Source organism: Cyclopterus lumpus, chromosome 12, assembly GCF_009769545.1.
Source record: "Cyclopterus lumpus isolate fCycLum1 chromosome 12, fCycLum1.pri, whole genome shotgun sequence".
Taxonomy (NCBI): Eukaryota; Metazoa; Chordata; class Actinopteri; order Perciformes; family Cyclopteridae; genus Cyclopterus; species Cyclopterus lumpus.
This window is the reverse complement of record NC_046977.1, coordinates 19,258,562-19,272,182: the sequence shown is the minus strand read 5'-3', so window position 1 is coordinate 19,272,182 and position 13,621 is coordinate 19,258,562. Positions and strand designations below refer to the sequence as shown.

The window sequence follows — 13,621 nt, the reverse complement described above, 5'->3', positions numbered from 1 at the left end:
ATAACGACGCCTCAGTCCAGACACATAACGACGCCTCAGTCCAGAAACATGACGACGCCTCAGTCCAGACACATAACGACGCCTCAGTCCAGAAACATAACGACGCCTCAGTCCAGAAACATAACGACGCCTCAGTCCAGACACATAACGACGCCTCAGTCCAGAAACATGGCGACACCTCAGTCCAGAAACATGACGACGCCTCAGTCCAGAAACATGACGACACCTCAGTCCAGACACATAACGACGCCTCAGTCCAGAAACATGACGACGCCTCAGTCCAGAAACATGACGACACCTCAGTCCAGAAACATGACGACACCTCAGTCCAGAAACATGACGACACCTCAGTCCAGAAACATGGCGACACCTCAGTCCAGACACATAACGACGCCTCAGTCCAGAAACATGACGACGCCTCAGTCCAGAAACATGACGACACCTCAGTCCAGAAACATGACGACACCTCAGTCCAGAAACATGACGACACCTCAGTCCAGAAACATGACGACACCTCAGTCCAGACACATAACGACGCCTCAGTCCAGAAACATGACGACGCCTAAGTCCAGAAACATGACGATACCTCAGTCCAGAAACATGACGACACCTCAGTCCAGAAACATGACGACACCTCAGTCCAGACACATAACGACGCCTCAGTCCAGAAACATGACGACGCCTAAGTCCAGAAACATGACGATACCTCAGTCCAGAAACATGACGACGCCTCAGTCCAGAAACATGACGACGCCTCAGTCCAGAAACATGACGACGCCTCAGTCCAGAAACATGACGACGCCTCAGTCCAGACACATAACGATGCCTCAGTCCAGAAACATGACGACGCCTCAGTCCAGAAACATGACGACACCTCAGTCCAGAAACATGACGACGCCTAAGTCCAGAAACATGACGACACCTCAGTCCAGACACATAACGACGCCTCAGTCCAGAAACATGACGACACCTCAGTCCAGAAAAATGACGACGCCTAAGTCCAGAAACATGACAACGCCTCAGTCCAGACACATAACGACGCCTCAGTCCAGAAACATGACGCCTCAGTCCAGAAACATGGCGACACCTCAGTCCAGAAACATGACGACGCCTCAGTCCAGACACATAACGACGCCTCAATCCAGAAACATGACGACGCCTCAGTCCAGAAACATGACGACACCTCAGTCCAGACACATAACGACGCCTCAATCCAGAAACATGACGACGCCTCAGTCCAGACACATAACGACGCCTCAGTCCAGAAACATGACAACGCCTCAGTCCAGAAACATGACGACGCCTCAGTCCAGAAACATAACGACGCCTCAGATCAGAAACATAACGACGCCTCAGTCCAGACACATAACGACGCCTCAGTCCAGAAACATGACGACGCCTCAGTCCAGAAACATGACGACGCCTCAGTCCAGACACATAACGACGCCTCAGTCCAGACACATAACGACGCCTCAGTCCAGAAACATGACGACGCCTCAGTCCAGACACATAACGACGCCTCAGTCCAGACACATAACGACGCCTCAGTCCAGAAACATAACGACGCCTCAGTCCAGAAACATAACGACGCCTCAGTCCAGAAACATGACGACGCCTCAGTCCAGACACATAACGACGCCTCAGTCCAGACACATAACGACGCCTCAGTCCAGAAACATGACGACGCCTCAGTCCAGACACATAACGACGCCTCAGTCCAGAAACATGACGACGCCTCAGTCCAGACACATAACGACGCCTCAGTCCAGACACATAACGACGCCTCAGTCCAGAAACATGACGACGCCTCAGTCCAGACACATAACGACGCCTCAGTCCAGAAACATGACGACGCCTCAGTCCAGACAGACGTTTGTGATCGGCTGAACGATGATGCAACATGTTTGGCTTTTCTCTGGTCATATCAGTGTCAATCCAAATGTTGGACGGTCCCGAGAAATTTTAATTCAGTTCTACATCGTAATCACATCGAAAATTGTCACATTAATATTTATATATTATTATATTTAAGTGGTATTTGGTTACAGTTAATTATAATGGTAATTATATAATCGGAATATTCACTGTGGCAGATTTTAATGAGAAAAATAAATAATTAAAGGCTCTACAGATTCGCGGCACGAGAATCCACAAAACATTTTCAAACACATTGCAAAGAAAATTTGAACTATCTCATAATAACACACACACTATCTCCAGATATTATAACGATAAGTTGGTTTTCTCATAATTTTAAGGTACTAAGCCATAATTACAAGGTACGGTTGTTGTTTTTTTCTTTTGGTGAATGCTTTTACAAATGTTACCATGGAGACTCATCTACGTATATTATATCAAGAGTAAGTTTATGGTTTTGTTCCCCACATATCTGCTAGCAATAACAATTGCTTTTAATAAATATATATTTGGGCAGTGGTCTTGTCTGCAGACTGAAGCTGAATTGGTGTTTTGGTAAATCTGTGCACGCTTGAGCAGAGTAATTTTAGAGTAATAACTTTCAGTCAAAAAATCTTTAAGTTCCGTTAATATACTATTCAAAGTTATGGTGCACGTCCTCTGCTATTTAAAAGCCGCTCTATAAGGACCTAAATGTGCACACAACACTAAAATCAATAATTCAATGTCGTCATCATCACTCAAAGGAGTGATGCAATTGTCACATATATCTGATGCATTGCATTGTGGGTTTGTCAGCAAACTATATATTCTTTCGGGATATCTGATTAGTGTTAACAATATACAGCACATAGTGCATAAATACCACAGTAAGAATATTTGTCCTTGTCTTTTCTTGTGCTTTGTGGTTTACTTTCTACAATTGAAAACAAATGCACAGTGAGTATTTTATGGGAAGATTCTAGTATTTTTAGACTTGATATATTTAAACTTGTTCTTTTTTCTCTCAGCAACATCATGTTCACACTCACACGGTTCTATTTGTTCACATCTGGAAACTGCTGAGTGCAATCTGTTGGTCATTGAGCAGCTTTCCTGGAACATATTAGTTCTAAAGAGCTCAGCACTTTTAGGGGGGCAGTAAGGAAGAAGCAAGTACTCATTCATGGCAACTGTTTGTCCTGTTAAAACATTGCAACAATAAGAGATTGGCTCTATAACAATATTTAAAATGAGGACCCAACTGATGCACCAAGTTCAAAAAGGTACAACAAATGTAAATCTTATTATATATGTATATATGTATATGTAAATGTGTTAAATCATTTTATATATAATAAATTAGATATTGATATTAATTGTGTTGTTTAAACATGTATAGCTTTAAATAAAAAGGCATAGGTATTGGTTAAGTGTTCATCTATTTAAAACATTTTTATTTCATTGCGCAATTTAATTTACATCATGATTTTCAAGCTGAGTAGATCCTCCATATTATTCATCCTTGCTTTATTTATTTATATATTGTTGTAATTCAATTTACTTTCTGTAGTTACTTGCTTACTTTGTTGTTTATTGCAAGTTTCAAAGTGGGTCGTAGTATTTAAGCGATGTGAGATGAGTTTGTATTGTCTCTTACGAACGGACACTCCGATCTACTACTTTTCTTGTAGAACTTAAATGCAGCATCGATGACGTTGCAGAGAGAAGATAAACATGGCGTCCGGACAGCAATGGGTGTTGGTGGAAATGGTTCAAGCATTTTACGAGGCAAGTTTCTCCTTCATGCAGCTCTGTTGGGTAGACACTGGCCTTCACAAGTACACTCCTCGTATGTTTAGCTACTCGTCGAAGATGTTCATTGTGTTCAGAGGCTGTTTATTGTAAACTTCTGTCAAAAAGTATCCGCGGCTCGGGGAAGGCGTTTGACGCCCTCTCAACCAATCGCGTGTCGTGTGTTGGCTGCTCCCGGTGGAACCGACCAATCAGAGGAGGCGAAGGAACACGGAAGGGTGCTGTTTCCTGAACAGCACACTTCGTCTGTAGCTAGCCACACTAGTGTCACATCTGGTCCGACTAACTGCCGTGTTTGAGCCCAGATGAACAGGAAAGCTCTCTGTGTGTAAAGGTGTTCTTCACCGCTGCGTCTGGTGACTGCTGTAGTGTCTTGTGGGCGTGAAGAGTGGCGATGTAACTTACTTTAGTAAGTGTACAGGACTCCATTTAAAGGTGTTTTAGGTTCTAAAAGACAACGCCATTGTTATTTTTGAATAAAATGTCCTGCTTGGTCGTAACAGCATAGCTTTAGCCCATACCAGTCCTTGTGTGTTGAGCTACTGAGGAGAAACTCCTCAACTGTGCCAGACAATTAACTAGAACATTGAGTCATTTGATAACTTCAGGATTCTAGCTCGAAACCCCAAACCTTGTGTTGTATAAGACAATTTGGATGACATCACAGTTTAAGATCGCCACATTCTATCTTTATAGAATGAGACAAAGCTGGACAACATACCTGAAGGAATTACTGGAGATTGTGCATTATTTTTATTTCGTTTGATGTGTCATCTTAGATGCTGTGAGTTCAGGTTCTCTAAGGACCAGTCCCCATGTCCCCCCTATGGCCTCAAACCCTGAACCCCCAAGGACTTACTGGTCTCACCCGGTAAATGGTTGAGTGCGAGCGGCTGTAAGGGCTTCATATGGTGTAAATAGGAATGGGACAGCACTTTGCTGCAACATATCACATTACCATGACAACGTCATCATATTATGTACAATTGTTGGTATTTATTTGATATATTTTTACTCCCCGATTCAAACGTCTTCCAGGCTCTTTCCTCACGAGATAAGAAATCATTTAAAATAATATATTTACTTGTTTTTGTCAAAACGGATTCAATGATTACATTTCAATATTTGACGAATAAATCTGTGTAATATAATCTCTGCTTCTATTCCTCTGATTTCATGTGATTTTTATTTCCCATCTTTAATCCCTAATGTTTCAGTGTGGGGATGAATGACAGATGTGTGGTGGTGATTGAAATGGGTATCTTCAACTTTGGTGACCTTTGAGCAAAGTCGTAAACTTTGCTCCTATCTTTTACGCAAAGGATTGTGGGTCGGAATCGCCAGAAAAGCATGCTGGCTTGCGTACCACAAAATGTGACCGGATGCAGTAGAACATCCTGGTATTTCTGGCATACTATGTATTGCATTTGACAGACTATGTATTGAGACATACTAAATAGTACGGCAGTATACGATATTGGAATGCAAAGGACACGTGTGGTGGTTGACCCCACTTGGCACATTCAGTGTGAATATTGCCCTTGGTGTGACTCCCCTTACAGTTACAGGACTTAAACACAGTCCACACACACCAACATAATCCTCATGTCTCCCTCAGGCTCCGGCTTATCACCTCATCCTGGAGGGGATCCTCATACTGTGGATCATCAGGCTTCTGTTCTCTAAGACCTATAAACTTCACGAGACCTATAAGCTGACGGAGAAGGTAAGCTCAGCAGCAGAGTGCCGCGGAAGGCGAGCGGTCTTTGTGCGTGCGTGTCACCAAACCGCTGTCCTGTGGTTCCACGTTACAGGAGAAGGAGGACCTCATTGAGGAGTGGCAGCCGGATCCTCTCGTTCCTCCTGTTTCCAAAGACCATCCTTCCCTCAGTTATGATGTTGTCACAGGGTAAGACCCTCGGGGCAGGCCCCCCCTTCCTCCCCACAAATGCAAACTGCACATTTCAATCCACAGAACTCTATTTTAGATTGTCGGCACATCCCAAATATACCCAAATCAGTCAGGTTGAACTTTTGAGTCTATAATGATGCTGCAGACATGTTGTATATTTATGTTTTGTATATTTCAACCAGAAAACTGGTGTTCTACACTGCGTTGTGGTTTTGTTGCCTAAACCTAACTTTCAATTTTAATGTGATGTTAAAAGTAGTAGAAGTCGAGGGTATTCCATAAGAAACAGGGTTTCCATTACATAGTTTGTCCAGCAGGGAGCCTTCTATGTTTACACTGGTAAATGTCCTGCTCACCAGACATCCGGGTCACTAAATTCCTAAGCTGATGTTATCATCCCCCACCTGTGTTAAATAGGACGCCTCTCATGGGGCCATGTGACCCAGACTAAAAGAGGGAAGGGATACTCCACATACTCTAATCCGTTCAGACATGCTCGGTGTCCGTGTTCCACACTTGTTCTTCCTTCCAACGTTAAACTCACCAGTGTACCTCACCAATGTGTGTGTGTGGCAGCAATAAAAGAATGTAATGGATTCCCCAGCTCAAGCATGTTTCATGTCTCTGCTGAAGTAAAGAGCTCTGAGCAGCATGTTACAAGAAGATAAACACCCTGTTTCCCATTACAGACCGCCCAGCCACAAAATCACCATCAATGGAAAAGAGTGCATTAACTTTGCTTCATTTAACTTCCTGGGTCTGCTGGACAATGAGCGGGTTAAGGTTTGTGTGTTTGTGTGTTTGTGTGTGTGTGTGTCTCTGTCTCTGTCTCTGTCTCTGTCTCTGAATTCACTTCTTTTTCTCCTCATGGCAGCAAAAAGCTTTGGCATCACTGAAGAAATACGGTGTGGGAACATGTGGTCCCAGGGGCTTCTATGGAACCTTTGGTGAGTGGAAACTTCTATCAACTATCTGGGGCTGACCACGGCTCCATGGAAGAGCAGGTCGTCTTGTACTGTAGCCTCAAACACGCAACACCACACGGCCAATGAAACCCATTTTCCAAAGATAAAACAGTTTCTGGTCCCAGTGGCTACACGCGCACACACCTACCTCCCTTGTCACTATTCATATTGGTTGGTACTGGCTTCTGTAAACACACATACTATTTAGTTTTACAGGGAAGAAAAGACCACTGGATTTTGAAATGGAGGTAAAAGTTGAATTCAATTCAGTTTATTTTGTATAGCCCAATATTACAAATTTGCTTTACAATCTGTACACATAGGACATCCCTGACCTTTGACCTCACAAAAGGTGCACGAAGAAGCCAGGGATGGAAGCTAAATGGGTTCAAAAGGACACTTTTCTTTTCATCTCTAAGTCTTGTCATAAAGTCATCCGTGGCACACAGCTGCAGCTCTACCATACCCACGACTGAAGTTAGGAACCAGAGCAGCTGATTGGTCAATCCGCTTCCTTACTGTTTTCCACATAACATATCTTTTTTTCAGGCAGTCTTCGTCTTCCCTGCATTTATAGGTATGTCACCAGCAATGTGCATGAAATGTAAATGAAACCGAGCTCAGCTTCTAGAAACATTGCCCCCTAGCGCTGGAGGGCACTTGCACAGTGGTTCTTAAGCCATAATAGTCTTATTTACAATGTCGTTTATTGACACAAGGCTGATTGAACCAGGTTAAAGTTATTCTCTGCACGTCTGAATATGTTCTGTAATAGTGAATGCAATGTTGCACTCTGCTGTTTGTTAGTTAGAAATGTCTCCCGTCGCTGTGCCTACGGTGTGTGTGTGTGTGTGTGTGTGAATGTTAGTTACTGCTGATGTGCAGCTGGAACCGTAGCTCCTCCCATCAGGGTAAGAATGATGTCATGTAGTGTTAAAGCGAGCGGTCGGAAGACCATTTAGTTTGAACTACCGTCTGGTTTTGTTCCCCAGATGTTCACCTGGAGCTGGAGAGTCGTCTGGCCAAATTCATGAAAACAGAAGAAGCCATCATCTATTCGTACGGCTTTGCGACCATCGCCAGTGCAATCCCCGCCTACTCCAAGAGGGGGGACATCATCTTTGTGTGAGTACCGCTCTGCACACGTGTGTGTGTGTGTGTGTGTGTGTGTGTGTGTGTGTGTGTGTGTGTGTGTGTGGAGCAATATTACACCAGGATGCAGTGATCGGACTTCAGACTCGGAAAGAAATCACCTTTTACTTGTGGTTGTTTTTGCAATGTTGCACTGTTGTGCGTATGACAGTTACTGCCAGGCTTAGTTTCTGAACAAGAAAACCACATCTACCATCTGAAGCCTGCATGTGTTGTGTCTTTAGTTCTGTGTTGTGTCCTTGGCTGTGTGTTCAGGGACGAAGCGGCCTGCTTCTCCATCCAGAAGGGTCTTCAGGCGTCCCGCAGCTTCATCAAATACTTCAAACACAATGACATGGAGGATCTGGAGAGGATGCTCAAAGAGCAGGAGCTGGAGGACCAGAAGGTTAGTACGATGTCACAATGTCCCTCGTGAATTTTCATTCTGGCTAATATAGCCTTGAGTTTTTGATCTGCAAATAGTATTTTCATAATCCTGTTTCCACTCTGTATTTATGTCTCACTGTCTTTCTCTGTCAGAGTCTCATAACGTTTTGTTTCTGTGGCAGAATCCTCGTAAAGCCCGAGTGACCCGGAAGTTTATTGTTGTGGAGGGTCTGTACATCAACACTGCGGACATCTGTCCTCTGCCTGAACTGGTAAATAGAAAGGCTGCTTATTATCCTCCACAATAACACTAATCTCATGAATCCATAAGCTGAATCACTGTCTCCCCCTGACGGCACCCCTGGACAGTGACTATGTGCCTTCGGGCCTATCAAAGTGAGGAGGACCCCCGTTCTCATTCCGTATTTATTACTCTGAGGCTCCCTTTTTCTGTAGTAAACCGATCTGTGAGGAGCCTAATTATTGTAACGCTATTATAGGACATGGCAAGAGTATACTGGATTAAAAAAATTAGCCAACTGAAAATCTGAGATCGGCTGCTCATGGAAACCAGACGGTTTTCAGCTGATCGGCCATGACGGATGATAGGCAGATCAGAGACGGACGGGCAGACGGTGTGCGTCAGCTTGATGAAGGTCCTAATGTCAGCCTTTCGACAGCGAGCGTTCAAGGCAAAAGATGTTAGATCCCAGAGTGTTGGTGCCTGAACTGCTGCTGCATTACATAAGCATAACATATGTATCTGATATTTGGTGATATTCCCACATGCCTCAGCTCATCGATCGTGTTGTGGAATCCTGCAGGTTACGCTGAAGTACAAGTACAAGGTGCGGATCTTTCTGGAGGAGAGCATGTCGTTTGGTGTGCTGGGAGAACACGGCCGAGGAGTCACGGAACACTTTGGGGTCAACGTGAGTCCGTGAGGTCATGCCGTATGTCGGCGCACTAAAAGGCCTGTTGGGTCTTTTCTATTTCCTATTTCTGACTTTGTGTTTTGTTTGATGCCATAGTTCTCATCCTCAGACCGGCAGCTGCCTCTGGTGTGCTGATCAAATTCATTGTTTCCAATAAGGATATGTTGTAGGAATTGTATTACTATAAATAATAGATTACATTTAATAAACATAAAGGAGAGGACTAACATGACGTTGGGATCCAGAGGGTTCAATGTTTAAGGTTTTTTTTTTCCCCCACTTTGTCGTGCAAATGGGTCAGAAATCTACTTTCCCCTTCACAAGTTGTTTTATTTGTTCAGTCATCAAATGACACCCAATCTGTACAACTCCCAACAGAAGTTTAATCTATTTATGGAGAACATTTAAATCAACAAAAAGTTGACCAAAGCGCTGTACAGTGGTAACGCAACAATACAATAAGAGCAGATAATCCTCCATTAGTCCCACAGCGGGGACATTAGCAGGATTACGAGTACAATAAATAATCTAACAGTGAAGGCATAATAATTAGGTACACTATAAATAACAACAATAATAAAATACTATATAATTGGATTACATATTATTGCACATATGAGGTAGGAAATATGAAGTGTTTATATGGCACTTGCATATATTGATACTGATAATTGCACATTAATTAATTCATATAAATGGGGGATTCTTTAGCTATTTCCACATCAAATTAATAATCTTTTTTTCGTTTACCACTTTCCTCGGGTGAGTTGCCAGATTTACTAGCTTGGCATTTTACCAGCGGGCAGCCCTGAGAACATGTTGGGCATATTGCGTCCATTTTGTACATGTTGCTGTTTCATCACATGCAGATCGATGACATTGACCTGATCAGCGCCAACATGGAGAACGCCGTGGCGTCCATCGGAGGCTTCTGCTGCGGACGCTCCTTTGTCATCGACCACCAGGTAACGATCCAAGCGGGTTCCATCCATCGCTCACGGCTCAGATGGAGGAGGGAGAACGCTCGGCTGCATCTTCACCGTATCACACTGTGGATGTCTGGTGGCTCTAATACATGACGCTACACGTCGTCCTAAAGTTGGTTCTCCGGCTGCTGTTCTAAAACAACGCATGGACGACACATCTGTAATCGCATCAGAGAACCGCTCCACTTGTAAAGTCAGAGCCACGTAGCGATGTTCAGACTCACCCACTTACAGTGAAACTGGGCACATGACATAAAGCTGATCTGAGACCTCCTCACAGAGCTTTAATCTCCCAAATATGAACTTCAATGGGGTGCAATGAAACGCAGTCTGTTATTTTCTATTCCCTACTTTAGGTCCACTTGATGGTATTGTTTTTTGATTTTAATATTAAAGTGTTTGCTTTCCGTGTCAGAAGTCAAAGGTCCGACCAGCCTCTCTTGTGTTGTGCAGCGGCTCTCAGGTCAGGGCTACTGCTTCTCTGCCTCCCTGCCTCCCATGCTGGCTGCCGCCGCCATCGAGGCCCTCAACATCATGGAGGAGGATCCAGGTACAGGCTCCGCCTTCAACTGCTGTCTCCTCACTCCTCGCCTTTGCCATTTGTCTGCGCTGGGAATTTGTGTTTTCTCTGCTGATGTTCCTGTGAAGCCCTTTGCATTCATATGACACCTTTTCCTAACACAGTTGTACTTGCTTACATTTTTTTTCCTCGAGCGGCCTGTATTATAAAGGAGTTGTCTAAGAGAGGAGGCAGATCTGTCTGCTCATTCATCTCTCTTCATGTGTCTTGCAGAAATTTTCACTGTCCTGAGGGGAAAGTGCAAACACGTGCACAAGGCTTTACAGGGGTAAGTCCACATGCACCAGGGGGATGACAGTCTGTCACTGTGGGCGGAGTTAAGACTTCTATTCATGTGTGAATTCATCGAAAGGTTCAATTTGAGCTACTGCTGGTGAATATAAGTATAAATGGAGTGATATCGGTCCGATACTGGCTGAACTAGAAAGAGCATCTTTTGTCCACACAATGTTGACCACAAGATCAGCGAGGTGCGAATGGACACGTGTCTTCATAAAGTTAAAGGGCCTATGTATCTTTTAAGGAGCACCAGATGTGTAATAATGATGTTAAACATCATCTGTACCTCGGTTCATTTGTCTCACACAAATTAATGCAGGAGGAAATGGAGTCTGGGACTTCTTGTTGGAGCAGGTTTCAGGACACGACACCACAGCTCTCTGATACATGTGCATCAGTCCACGCCCTCTCCTCAGACTCTGTTCCAGATACAGACTCTATGTAACAAAACAAGTCTAAATAAAATGTATTCATTGAAACATACTGGCGCCTCACAGCAGGAGGCTCCCAGGCTAGACTGGCCTTCTGTGAGGAGCCTGCATGGCCGTTAATGTGGGCTCTCCGGGCTGAGCTTAGGTTAAGTGAGGACTTGCCTCATGCTCTGGCAAACAGCAGCCTGGTCTCCAGCCTCATGTTTTGTTTTTGACGTATCACAAACGCGTTTGTAATCCTAGTCTGCGTAGAGAGGAGGTCTAGATGGATGGATGGGTCAAACAAATACAGGCCTTTCACCCAGGAGACCAAGAGTTAACGTTGACTTATTCTAACTGACTTTTCTTACTTTTAATTCACTTGACAAACACACTTATTTTAAGCCAAACAAGTAGATTGCAATCCAGGGAACTAAACTTATTTGCGAATGCAGTTCAGTTGTAAGGGAATGTACCTTGTGGGAGTTAATTCACAATGAAATGGCCTTCAAAGTGTCCATCTTGACTAGATGCATGTTAATGTCTATTATACCAGCCTTCCATTATGTGATGATTTGTGTTTTTCCTGATGTACGACAGCATTCCAGGTCTGAAGTTAGTTGGAGTGCAGTCTGCCCCGGCTCTTCACTTACAGCTGGAGAGAAGTTCCGGCTCCAGAGACTCTGACATGCAGCTGCTCCGCACCATTGTAGAATATGTAAGTCCACTTCTGTTCAATTTATTTTGTACAGCCCAAAATCACAAATGTGGCTTTGCGTTGTGTACACATAGCCAAACCCCCCTACATTTGTAGTAACATGAATTACACTATGGCTAACGTTGTTATGTGTTAACGCTGTTAATGTTTACACACCAAACTTCAAGGTCCTCCCACCAGCTGTACAAACGGTGACATGTCCTTGAGACTTAAGTGACCAGAGATGATCATGTAGTCGTTTCCATATCTTTCTCATCAGTGTCTGGAGAGGCGTGTGGCTCTGACTCTCGCCCGCTACCTGGAGAAAGAGGAGCGCTTCCTCCCCTCCCCCAGGTACGGCTCTGTGCTGCAGCGCATCCTCGTGTATTCTTGTGCTCACTCGCCTCCCACTTTCTTGCATAATGTGTCACAATTCAATGTCACTTCAAGTTCTTTTTCTAATTTAGTTTGTGTAGCCCAAGGAAAAGGAAGAGATGGTGGTAATTCTCCAGTAAAATAATAAGTAGTAAACACGAGGGCCAAGTCTTCCTTTAGTCAACCTGTTGATGCAGAACAGTGTAACCGGGCGCTGTCTGACTGCTCCGCCTGTGCGTCCTCAGCATCAGGGTGGTGGTCACCGTGGAGCAGACGGAGGAGGACGTCCACAATGCCGTGTCTTGTATCCAGGAGGCGGCTTCGGCTGTCCTCAAATGAACAAGTGTTGTTCACTGCTGAAACTTAGGCAGGCGTCACTGGAGCTTCAGAGGACCGGGTAGGACATCACTGTGAGGAGGGGGGGAGGGGGGGGGGGGCACTCCGGACCACAGACTGTGAGCCCTACACACTGAACGTGTCTTCACGAAGGTCTTCACTGATAAAACACTCCTTATGTCTTCTAGCCTCACTTCTGTTTGCCTCCTAACTCTTTGCCTCTCTGCTTGTTGTCAGTCGCCATGCGTCATAATCATACTACATATACCACGTGCTGCATGGTGTTATGAATATGAGAGTGGGTCTTCAGCAGGATTCTTTGCAGTTGACTTCCTGCTGTGAGAAAAAACCACTACAGTGAGAGTTGGGCTTCATCTCGACAGACCAAGTGACTTGTTTCTTTTTCTGTACTGACCAAAGAGGACACGTTTATCTCATTGTTTGATTTAATATATTTGTCATGAAGTGTACAAACGGTTTGTGATTTTATATTCCACAAATAGACAGTTTTAACCTGAGGTTTCTTCTTTTCTTTTCTTTTTTTGTCCTTTTGATTTTTAGTCGATGTTACTTCTCTTTTGTTGGAGGTCATTGCATTCTGACAACTTTACTTTAAATATATCTGCTTTAAAATGACTTCTGGTGTGCTGTGTTTTTGTGTGTGTGGAATGATCTTGCCTCAGTTCTGGGTCAAAACAGTTTGACAAGTTACTTACTTAAGTTACTTTTAGCTTACTTATTCTGCAAAATGTGCTGCTAATGTTTTGCTGATTATGGGAATAGAATCCCAAATTGTCTGCAGTGTTTTGAAAACACATCTGCAGGCTGCACCCTCTCAATGTGGGTGTGGCCACTTGGTGCATGAAAGTTTACAATCTTCTATTTCACTTCCTTTTTTTTTTTTTTTTTTACTATTT

The 13,621-nt window shown here is 44.0% G+C and overlaps 1 protein-coding gene across 1 annotated transcript; it reads left to right on the top strand.

The window, feature by feature from the left end:
- The first annotated feature begins 3,612 nt into the window (after positions 1–3,612).
- Positions 3,613–13,340, top strand: sptlc1 (serine palmitoyltransferase, long chain base subunit 1). Its single transcript, XM_034547245.1, has 15 exons — positions 3,613–3,687; positions 5,330–5,437; positions 5,526–5,620; positions 6,313–6,406; positions 6,498–6,570; positions 7,581–7,713; positions 7,996–8,125; positions 8,289–8,378; positions 8,931–9,038; positions 9,911–10,006; positions 10,481–10,577; positions 10,821–10,875; positions 11,897–12,014; positions 12,274–12,347; positions 12,614–13,340. The coding sequence occupies exons 1-15, from the start codon at positions 3,634–3,636 to the stop codon at positions 12,705–12,707; spliced, it is 1,419 nt and encodes a 472-aa protein (XP_034403136.1). The 5' UTR covers positions 3,613–3,633; the 3' UTR covers positions 12,708–13,340.
- The last annotated feature ends 281 nt before the right edge of the window (positions 13,341–13,621 follow it).